The sequence below is a fragment of the Ochotona princeps genome, chromosome X, assembly GCF_030435755.1.
Source record: "Ochotona princeps isolate mOchPri1 chromosome X, mOchPri1.hap1, whole genome shotgun sequence".
Taxonomy (NCBI): domain Eukaryota; kingdom Metazoa; phylum Chordata; class Mammalia; order Lagomorpha; family Ochotonidae; genus Ochotona; species Ochotona princeps.
In genome coordinates this window covers 16,997,049-17,009,052 of record NC_080865.1, presented here as the reverse complement: position 1 = coordinate 17,009,052, position 12,004 = coordinate 16,997,049, and the positions used below count along the sequence as shown (strand labels likewise).

The 12,004-nt window shown below is 41.2% G+C and overlaps 1 protein-coding gene across 1 annotated transcript in view; it reads right to left on the bottom strand.

Moving 5' to 3' along the window:
* Window positions 1-8,147: 8,147 nt before the first annotated feature.
* SRPX (sushi repeat containing protein X-linked) overlaps window positions 8,148-12,004 on the bottom strand; it is an 85,757-nt gene continuing 81,900 nt past the window's right edge. Inside the window, exon 10 of the mRNA XM_058658756.1 lies at window positions 8,148-8,677. Within this exon, the coding sequence (XP_058514739.1) occupies window positions 8,494-8,677 (184 nt within the window). The 3' untranslated portion in view covers window positions 8,148-8,493. The remainder of the gene's footprint in view (window positions 8,678-12,004) is intronic.

The window sequence follows — 12,004 nt, the reverse complement described above, 5'->3', positions numbered from 1 at the left end:
AATAAGATGCGGATTTCCCAAGTGGCAGCTAAACCCACTGTACCACAATGCCTGCCCAGGTCTTTACTTGTTAGGAGTGCTCCTTCTGGATTTTCAGTGGGAGATCAGGCTACTCAGTGAACTTTTACAGGACATGGCCTCCAGACTGTTTCCCAGTATTATTCAGCTGTTGAGTTCACCATGAAGCTCCCATTTCTCTCTGGACCTCCTGGATTGCAAAGTTCCAGAGTCAGCTAAGGACCTGAAGAGCATATTTGGGATTCCCCCACCTCCCTGGGTTTTTTCCTTTTACTGATATCTTCCTCAGTTTCCAGGAGTTCTGACAGCCTGAACTTCATCCCCTGAATTTCAGCAAGGGCATTAAGCAAAGGGAACAGAGTCTTTGGGTGAAATATCAAATACAGTAGATTCTCCCCATTGTGCTTCCATACTGTTCTTTCAGGGTCATAGCTCTTCCAATCTCTGCCACTTTTTGGTTGAACTTTAGTAAATTTGAACAACTTTTCTTTCTATATATCTTATGCAAATATAGTTGTTACCAGCAGGAAGTTAAGTATAATAATAAGATGCTCTGCTGTTAAATCGAATTGAGATTCTTTCTCTTCCCATTTTAGAAATAATATTAGCAAGACCATGCTGGCATCTGCAGTGGAGATAGCAGAGCCACCACCAGGACTTTGAACAGTACGTCTTCCTCTTCCTCCAGCTGTGTAGCATTCTGAAAACTTTGTTTCCCCACATGAGCTTCATGAAATGTTCTCTCACGTGGGTGGTTTGGATGGCTCTCATCAAATACCCACATGCTGATTTCATTTCCTTTGGATATATCCCCAGGAATGGAATAGCTGGGCCATATGGTAGATCGAGTTTCAGTTCTTTAGCACTCTCCATACTGACTTCCATAGTGGTTGTAGTAGCCTATACTCCCACCAACAGTGAAATAGGGAATCTTTCCCCACATCCATGCCAGCAGGTATTGTTAGTAGAGCTCGGAATGTAGGACATTGTCATTGGGGTAAACTGGAACCTCAGTGTGGTTTTCATTTGTATTTCCCTGACAGCTAGGGAGTCTGAGCATTTTCTCATGTCTATTAGCCACTTGAATTTAACTTTTCAAAAATGTCTCTTCATTTCCTTTTCCCATTTCTTCACAGGGTTGTTTGTTTTTGCTGTGGTTGAGTTTTAGAAGCTGTTAGTAAATCCTGAATATTAGTCCCATATCTGTTGTGTAGTGTGCAGATTTCTCTCCCATTTTGTCGGTTGTCTGTTCACTTTGTTGATCATTTCCTTTGCTGTAAAAAGGTTTTTTAGTTTGATGTAGTCCCACTTGTTTATTTTCACTTTGACTACCTATGCTTTTTGTATATTTTCAAAGAAGTCTTTGCCTATGCCTGTGCCTTCAACATTACTCTATCATACCACATTATTCATTCGCATTTTTGTATATGTGTTTTTTCTTCCCTTGAGTAAATGCCTAAGACTAGAATTATTGGAGCATAGGGAATTTATGTGTTTAAATTCATGAGAAACTACCAAAGTAGTTTTTACAACATAGTTTTTGCATAGTAGTACCCTACTTTAAACTTATATCATCAGTGTATGCCAGTTGCTCTACTTCCAGAAAATACTTATGTCTTAGATTTTAACCAGCCTTGTGATATTTTATTGTGACTTTTAATTTCTTTGATGATGAAAGATATTGACTGCCTTTTCTTGTGCTTATCCATTTATCTTCTTCATGAACAGTCTCATCAAGTCTTTCACTCATTTAAGAATAGTTTATTTATTTATATGGCAGAGAAACAGAAAAAAAGTGTGGGTGGATCGATTTTCCATCCACCAGTTCACTCCCTAAGTACCTGTCATTGATAAGGCTGAACCAGAATGAAGTCAGGAGCAAGGAATTCCATCTGCGTTTTCTACATGGGTGGTAAGAACTCACATTCCTGGTCCATCCTCCACTATCTTCCCAGGCACATTAGCAGGAAGCTAATCTAATGTGGAGTAGCTGGGACTGGATAATGGATAGCAATGTCACAAAGAACAGCTTAACACAATGTGCCACAGTATTAGTCCCTTTTCTCATTTTTGTGATTTATAGGCAGCCTTTGTCCTAAAGAAATGAAATCACTATATGAAAGAGATATATGCACCTCCATGTTCATTGCACCGTTATTTATAATAGCCAAGTTATGGAATCAACCTAAGCATCCATCAACAGATGAATGGGATATCTTTAGTATTTATATTACTTCTTATATTAGTTCACTGCCCCCCAAAATCCTTACCTTCTGGCAGCAAGATTTCTGAAGTTCCCTTTGAACTTTCCTGCCCCACATGTTGAAACAATTATTTTCTAAGAAACCCTGGTTTCTTGTGGTATTCATCATGATGTCTATGTAACCTGTGTTAGGTCCCCATAGTTGGAATAGTCTGACTCAGCCCTGACCGCAAGGTTAATTCTGGCTTTAGAAGGGGACTGGGCACAACTCCTCTTCCTTGGGATCTAAAACAAGTTACACAGTAATGATCATGAAGGTCATTACTGGCATTAAAATAATTGCTCTCTGAAAATGGAAATGTCAAACTGTCAAGTTCCTCTGTGTTTCTGGTGTCTATAATCCTCTAGTTGCAGGCATATGCTCTCTCTGCAGTTGCCTCATTAGTCTGTTGTCCTCTAATTTTTATACTACTTTGAATGTTCCTTATCTGAATTTTCCCAGGCTTTTCTGTGATGCCACTGAACTAGTGCTTTATACATACATTTCATAGTGAATTAACCATCCCATCTATTTAGCATCCTTTCAAAGCATTCCTGAGTAAATTCTGGTTTTCCGTTCTACCACTTGCTTTAGAGGATGTTGCTCTTTCTTCAACGCTTTAATGTCTCTTGATTAAGAGGCAATGTGAACATGTTCCCACTTTACCTCTGCCCCTTCTGATTGATCATTTGCCAATCTAAGCAAAAATCCTGAGTCATGGCTATCATCAACTATCTACACCAGTTCTCTCCTCCAACTGATAAATGCCTGTGTACTTGACTTACTTATTGCCTCTGCCTCAACTCTCACCATTGTCCTGAGAAATATCATCATCAATATGACCATTGTGCTCAACTCTCTAACATCATAATGTTGATGTTTTCTTGCTATCTCCCCAATTCTCTTGTCTTCTTACTGAATATAGTCACTCTTAATCAACAATGGGAACACTTACCCTTCTCAGCATTCTTTCAATATATCGTTTCTTTTCAGTCTGATCCTGTTTCATGTGGATCTCCATATTATCCATTTTCTCGGTACCACATCAACTTGTTCACTTTTAGATACCACAACCATCCACCACAAGAATAGTCCTCCAAAACGCCCTCTCTCTTCTTTACCATCTATTTTCTCCTACCTAGGGAGCTAAGCCTTGCTAAATAGAAATGATCAATTCTGCTGGTTTTCATCATGGCTTATATTTCTTCAAGAGGTACTTGAATGTCTCTAAAATTACAAAGAATGAAAATGTAAAAATGTAAAAAAAATTCACTTTTCCATTTTCATTTTGCCACTTGTGTCATGTGGGACTTAATTGCAGAGAGTAGACGTAGAATCTACTTAAGATAGTTTAATGATAAAGGGGTTTTTTTTTCTCCTTATCTGGGGGTGCAATACTGAAGAAACAGATTTTGAACTTTCAGGAGTGATTCTCTAGACCACCCAAAGCTGCCAAGGGTGCTACAAAGAAGCTATAATATCAGGAATTTGTCTATCAATTTAGGAAGCTAGAATTATATTTGCCACTACTCCATGTTTGTTACTAAGATCTGATGACCCTAGATAAGAAAGTGACATCAACTGTGGCAAGGTGAGAAAGCTAACCTTCAAAATGACTCCCAGTAATCTGTCCCTGTTTGTATCCATGCCCTTGCATAGTCCTTTTCCACACTTAATAGGGTGGATTTGTGTGACTGATAGGATACTATGGAAGTAACTGTCTTCTGAGGTTGTTGCAAAACATATTATCATTTCATCCTTGTTCTCTGTTGGATCACTTCCACTTGGAAGAAATCAACTGTCATGTTACCAGAATACTCACCCAACACACTGTGGAGATGCCCATGTAGGGAAGAACAAAAACTTCTTCCAGCAAACACCAACTAGCCAGACATGACGCTGGGCAACCACTGCCCTGAAATCTCCAGCCTAAGTCAAGCCTTCCAGTGACAGCAGTCCTGGGAAGCATATGACTGAAACCGAATGAGAGACTCCAAAGAAGGATGGCTCAATTCAGCTGCTCCAGATCCCTTACCCACCAAGATTGTAACAGAAAATGTTTGCTGTTCAGTTATTCCCTGTGATTTGGGGTGATTTTTAATGCAGGAATAGATAACTAATACAATTATCCATACCCTTGACATTCCTGCTTTCTTGGATGTGCTTTGAATGGCCTCCATTCCTTTCTGTGCCTTCATTCTTTCAGCAACTCGCTAAACTCAAGCGCAAGGGTTGAGGGCTTGTGGAGGTAAAATCTGCAGTTCTGTGAGAGTTACTTAGTTTCCTTCCATTTCTGCTTCATTCTTAACTAGCTTTCTTATAACACATTTAAATCTATCTGAGGACATTGAAGAGTAACTGGAAAAACGGATACTGGAAAGCAAACATCACTTAGAAAAGATGCATCAACTCGAGGCATAATCAATTTTGGAGGGGATTTTGCCTATGGGTGGCTTTCAGAGTACAACATGCTAGAGATGGGAGTTAGAGGGGCTTACATGACTATAGAAAACCAGTATTAGTGGTTGTAAGATCTAGAGTAGGGTAGAGATAGGGATATGTGCAGTGCTACACCTTAGTGGGTGAAGCTACTACCTGCAGTGCCAACAACCCATAAGGGTGCAGGCTGTGACCAGCTGCTCCATTTCAATTTTTTAAAATGTTTTCATTGAAAAGGCAGATTTACAAAAAAGGAGAGACAGAGATCAGTCTTCCATCTACTGGTTCACTCCCCAGTGGCTGCAATAGCAGAGTTGAACTGATCCAAAGCTAGAAGCCAGGAGCTGGAAGTCAGGAGTTTATTCTGGGTCTCCCACATGGGTTCAGGATCCCAGAGACTTGGGCCATCCTCCTCTGCTTTTCCAGGCCACAAGCAAGGAGCTGAATGGGAGGTAAAGCAAATAGTTCACAAACCAGCAGCCATCAGCGATTTTAGCACTTGCAGGTAGAGGATTAGCCAATTGAGCCATCCCACTTGATCCATTTCTAATCAAGCTCCCTGCTAATAGCCTGGAAAAAGCAACAGAAGATGGTCCAAGTGTTTGGTTACCTGCCACCCATGTAGTAGATCTAGAAGAAGCTCCTGGCTTCTGGCTTCAGATCAGTCCATTGTGGCCATTTGGGAAATGAACCAGCAAATGGAAGTTCGTTCTCTCTCTCTCTCTCTCTCTCTCTCTCTCTCTCCCTCTCCCTCCCTCCCTCCCTACCATTCTCCCTCTTCTTCCTCCCTTCTTTTTCCCTTCCCTCTCCCTCCATTCTTAATTTACTCTTTCTCCCTCACCCCTCTGTTTTTCTAATAAACATATAAATCTATATATTTTTTTAAAAGAGCTAGAGCAGAGAAAAAGGGTAATAAGAGTAACTGCAGCCAAGGCAAAGTGAGGACAGAATCTCAGAAAGAAGGTCCAGAGATGGAGACCCAGATTCTATTTTTAAGCTGTCTAAATTGCTGATTGGTCACTGAACCAAGCATGTGCAAGCTGGGAGCAGGGGCAAATTCCACAGTCCCAACGGAAGTGAGGAGAGTCAAATTGAGATGTCAGCTGCTGCTGATTACAGTGGAGATGGTTTTCAGCCCATTTAATTGCCAATCTCTTCCCTAAATGCACACCCCACACGAGAGATTTCTGCTGTATCACTGTGAGCAAACAGAACTTGGTTTCCAATGGAACTGAGATTTTCAATGAAAAATTATTGATTTTTAGAAATGTTCCCAAATTGTAGTGTAAGTTATACATTTTTAAATAACACAACGTATCTAGTAAGCTTCAAATAGTCTTTGTATCTTTTTGGGCAAAGGGTCCGTAACATCCCCAAGACAACTGGAAGACTGTTTTGAAATAATGTGAGCAGTTCGTTAAATGTGAGCTCCTCTTCAAGGCACAGACCTTTCAGGCGCTCCATCAGAGGCCACAGGCTGGCTTGTCAAAGACCAGAGCTTCAACAGGGGTGGGTATATGCTGATTTCATAGTGACAACTAACTGATCTCCTGAGCCTTCTATGACTTCTGACCTAGTCACTGTGTGACATTCCTCTCCAAGCCATACCACTGATCTTTATCTAATACATCTAAAAAAAGATAGGTGTCCAATAGTGGCTTCTGGTATCTTATTTTAAAATAGAGTGTAAACCTATTTAGAGTTTAACAATCACTATGCCTAACCCTCCCCCATGGGAAGAAAAAACTGTCAAATCTGTGTTGTGTTTTAGACTTTCACATGTTGAAAATTGGGTTTTCCATATAAATACAGTCACTTCACTCATGAATAGATTGTGAGCAACTGATCTAAAATGGAGAAACTGGGGTGTCTGTCTCCAGGTTAAAATGTAACTATTACAGACACAGGCCCCATGAGGAAAACTGCCTGGTCAAACATGCTCTCTCACATAGTCTTGAAGTATTTGTTTCAGGACCCCCTTGGATACCAACATCTGTAGCTGTTCAAGTGCCCCCCTCACCCCCTCACTGTAAAAGGGCATAGTATTTCATATAATGTGCACATCCAACTATGTGAAATCATCTCCAGATGACTTAACACTACGCTCACCATGCTATGTCCATATCTACCATTAAAGAAATATTAAACAGTCCGTACATATTCAGTATAGATGGACCTTTCTATCAGAATGTTTTCCTTCTGACTGAATGTGCAAGTGCAGAAGCTTCAGATCAGGAAGGCCTTGGCCTTCTTGAGTGGCTACAGTTTTGGTGCAGGAGCCTTCGTTTCTAGGACTCTTTATCGGATGGCTGGGGCGGGGCAGGTGTCTCTGCTGAGCGCACCTTGTTTCTGGGAAAGATGGGGGCAAACTGGAAAATGCTTGTTAGCTCTGACTTAGTGCCCTAGCCCTCTGTCAATCTCCAGGGGACCCTAAAACCCCCGGTGCTTCTGTTTGGAACTCTTTCAACCCCAGAGGACCCCCGCTTCTACACTGGTCTCCATGACTCCACCGGTGAGTATGCTGCTTGCTGGAGGAAAACAGAAGAGAAGGCCCTTTTCTCGTGCTAATCTCTTTACCCCATTGCTGCAAGTGAATGGCTTGGCTATTTCATTTTTGAATTGTTATTTCAATTGGCTCATCTGCTGACGGACAACTCAGCACTCTCCCAACTCAGTGGACCTCCTGACAAGTCTAATCACATGTTTTCCTTCTTAAAACCCTGCAAAGAACCTTGGTCCTTGGCCCAAAGGACACAATGGCTCAGTGGCTTAGTCCTCACCTTGCTAACCACTGGGATTCCATATGGGCGCTGGTTCGTTTTTCTGCCGCTCCACTTCCCATCTGGCTCCCTGCTTGCAGCCTGGGAAAACAGTAGAGGATGGGACTCTGTGAGGGAGATCCACAAGATGTTCCTGTTTAAATCGGTTCAGCTCTGGCCATTATAACCATTTGGAGGAGTCTATCAGTGGATAGAAGATCTCTTTGTAATTCCACCTTTCCAATTATATATGTGTGTGTGTGTGTGTGTGTGTGTGTCCTAGTTCTAAAACCACAGACCACCACCCACGAGCAAGCATAACTAGTGCTTGATAAACAAAGTAAGACTGAGGACCAGCACATTATCTCAGTTGGCTAATGCTCAGCTGGTATCCCATATGCGTGCCAGATGCGTGCCAGTTTGTGTCTTAGCTGCCCCACTTCCCATCCAGCTCCCTGCTTGTGGCCTGGGAAAGGCAACAGAGGATGGCCCAAAGCCTTGGGACTCTGCACCCGTGTGAGAGACTCAGAGAGGCTCCTGGCTTCATTTCAGTTCAGCCATGAACTGTTGTGGACATTTGGGGAGTGAGCCAGGAAATGAAAGATCTCTGTCTCTCCTTCTCTCTGTTAATCTGCCATTCCAATAAAAATAAATCTTTGAAAAACAAAATAAAGTGAGTCTCAGGAAATTTGCTCCAAAATATTTTTATTAATAAAGCTTTATATAAAAAGAGGAGTTATGTTTCACAATGAGTATATTGGAAGCATATGTATGATTTTGATTTCTAATTTTTCTATAAAATGAACCAGACATGTTAAAGTGAAGGGAATTTGAGTAGATATATTCATCAGCATTTCTCAAACACTTTGAAGTACAAAAAGCATTGTGCTGTTAAGTGCAAAGAAAGCTCATAATAAAATAGACTTTAAAAATTACAAATAAAAATCTGTACATCGAGGATATTTTCTAGGCCTTCCCCTGCACATGGTACCATGTAAAAAGAGCAAAGGGCCCACCAAGAGAGAAACATCGTATCAGGCATTACAGGTCTGGCCCATTTCGGCTTGCAGGACCATCTCCTCTTTTCTCAGCGGGAAAGTATCAATCAGGTTGAAGAGGGTCACAGGTGTCACCAGAGAGACATAGCGCTCTTTGTCCATCCCGTGCTTATCCACTAGCACCACACTGAAGGAATAGAGTGGGATTCGTAGTAACAACCTGGGGCAGGCAAAAAAAAAAAAGGAGAAGACTGTGTCAAACCCTGATTCCTGAGAGTTTTGCAAGAGCAGTGAGAGCCCAGGTGTGATGGATCAGCGGATCAGCTTCCTAACATGAAGACCTGAAAGTTCATTCAAGTCCTTGCAACTCAAAAGGGTGATCCTTGGACTGACAGCAACACAAAGCAACGTGCTGCAAAAGATGCTCATCGAAACTATCAAACATATATCTGCATTAGTAGCAAGCTCTCCAGAAAGCTGGTGTGCACCCACTAAGTTGAGAGACATTGCTTTAGACTGAGGTGACCGAGTACAGAGCCTGCAGTGACCTCCTAGCCAGCAGGTGTTGCAAGGCATACACACACAACGTGAGCAGACTTGGAGCATTAAATTGGAGTCAACCCAAGTTTGCAGACTAGTTTCTCATAACCGTATACCAACAAGGGTGATTCCAGAACACTGGGTCATATCTGGAGATATTTTTGGTTGTCACAATGACAGAGATGCTACTGGCATTTAGTGGGTAGAAGCTGGGGATGCTGCTAAACAGCCTATTGTGCCCAGGAAACCCTCCTCAACAAACACTTTCCAGCCCCAAATGTCAGTAGTACCAAAGTGAAATCCTAGGCCACGTAAGGCTGATTGGAATAACTTTCCCACCAGTTATGGCCTATTCAGTGACCAACTCAGAACTGCAAAGACAGCAGGAATTGTGCTTGGTCTATACCCCTAGTGATACTGACTCAGATAATCACAATTTGTATCCCAAATAATTTCAAAAACATAACTTTAAAGTGATTTTCAATGCTAGTTTTGTTTCTTTTCTACTACACTAGAATTTAGTCTGTGGTTTGCTTTATTAATGCAAACATGCTTACATGAGAAAAGCCATAGACTGCAAACAAAGAAATGAACGGAGCCCAGTGAAATTATGAGCCCGCTCAGTCTCTTCTCCAGGTGCCATTTTTAGTTTTAATAGCTTAAGACTGTAAATGAGGCACTGCCACCTGGATTTAAAGTGAAGTACTTTCCTTGTCATACAAATGGATAAAGGTTTAAAAAAATCCTTACATAAAATGCAAACTAATGGTACTTTCTTCTCCCCTTTAACAAGAAAATTCAAGGCAGAAGGCTATAATTTATATTTTTATCCCAGTAGGAAGCTAAATTGGCAATTCATCAGAAATAAAAGCAAAGCAACATTACTATGCCTGGCTCCACCAGGCTTCCCGCAGTGCAAAGAGGGGTGCTTAGGAATGGATGACACAGTGATGTGCATTAATGAGTCTTGGAACAGGTGAATGTGGGCCTGTAAGTAGGTAAAGTGAAAATCAGTCACTCAGGTGGGAACAGAGATCTAAGGGGCTCTGAATCCTTATGAGGGGAGTTATTGAACCTTTGAGGGGAAGTTTTAACAAGGGGAGAGGAGTGGTTCTAGGAAACAGAGCAATAGGGAAGTAAGGTCTGGAATAAGAAAAGGGTCCAGCAATGTAGTGGCAGGAGCCAGTGTGAGAGGAGTGACCACTGAGAAACTGGAACATCCAATTTATAGTGCTTATAAAGTTAGGAATGGAATACCTCCATAGTGCCACCAAGCGTTAGCACACAGGTTGCTCAGGTGAGCCCTATGCTTTGATTGACATAGAATAAAAAGAGGGAAAATCACAAGGGGCAAAAGGTGTGGTCAGAGCTGCAGGTCAGCAACATGCGCATTGGACTGGGGCCAAAGGGCACGCGAGTCTCGGACATGGAGGAGCAGACATCCCTCAAAATGTCAATGCGAGTGCAGCTGGTAGATGTCGCAGTTACACCAATGCCTGTCATCACTTTGGAAGTAGTTCTTCCTGGAGAATCTTCCAAAGAACTCTATAGGTGCAAAGATTGATGTGGATAGAAAAATTATGACTTTTTTTGATTCCTATCCCATTGCTTGCAATCAGAAAATTCCTCTAGGGAACATGATCAGCCCATCGGTCTAGCTCTAAAGGAAATGAGGGCAGGAAAGGAGGTAGGCAGTGACCTTGTGACACCAGGCACTCAGCCTCCCCTCTCAACTCCATCCAATGGCTTTGCCATGGCCTCAGTGCTACTTGAAAAGTCTTTGAGACAAGCACATTTTAGATTATCCAAGCATCCTGCTTCTCCATCTCTTCTCTCCTGCTTTCCATTCATTTTCTAAATTATCCTCTTTTCTCTACACAACACCCTAGGGTGGAATTCAAGAGGAAAGCAAACATAATGTCTGCCAAGTTCCTTCTCCTCATGTGTATTTCTGATGAAGGGAGCATGTGGCCTGACACCAAAGCCATTAGGCGATGCACCCGATCGGGCATCGCTGATGACACCTACCTGCACAAAGAAGTCACCCTCTTCTTCAAGGTTGCTTGCTGAAATTTTCCAAATCTCTGATTCCTTTGGTAAAACACTAGACAGTGGTTCTCACAGCATGGTTCTCTGAGCATTTATTTGAAATGCAAATTCTCAAATAAGGCCACACCTTATACCTACTAACTCAGAAATTTCAGGCATGCAATCCAGCAACACAATGCATGCATTGTAATATAATACATGTTGTTCATTTTTGTGGAGTACAATGTGATTCTGCAATATGTTTTTGATTATGTAATCAAAGTAGTTACAATCTTAAGCATTTTAAAATCTGTGTACATGTATTGAAATATCACAGTCTATCTCAGAAATATACACAATTACTACAGGTTAATAGAAAGCTTAGCAACTTGTATTATAACAAGTCCTCCATGGGTTTATTATTTCAGCAACTCACTTGTTTTAATCATTCTCAGCCTTGCTACAGAGTCTGTGCAGGCTCCACATACATAGCCTGAATGATGTAAGTTGTATTTGTTGAATCAGATTTTTCTGTTTTTCAAGCTCAGCCAGTTTAAAATAAAAATGTCAAGATTTTATAAAAATATATATACATATATGTATATGTTCATATATATATGTTCATATATGTTCATATATGTATATATTTCAAAGAGGAATATTCAGCAAATTATGCAAGAGATTTTTAAAATAAGCTTAAATTGAAAGATAATCATTGACTCAGGGTATATGGGAACTATTAAGATTATCATGATAAATTTTCAGATAGCAGCACAATCCTCTATCTTGAATTATCAGATTTTACCTTTCGGTTCTCAACATCACAAATATATCTTCAAAGGCTACTGTCACTGCTGGAAACAGCAAAATTGCTCCAGTAAAACTTGGAGCAATTTATGCCACTTGACACCATCATGGTGCCAGGCACTGTGCTTAGTAGTAGAGTAGCAAATATCAGAAAGATCTAGTACTGGCCTCA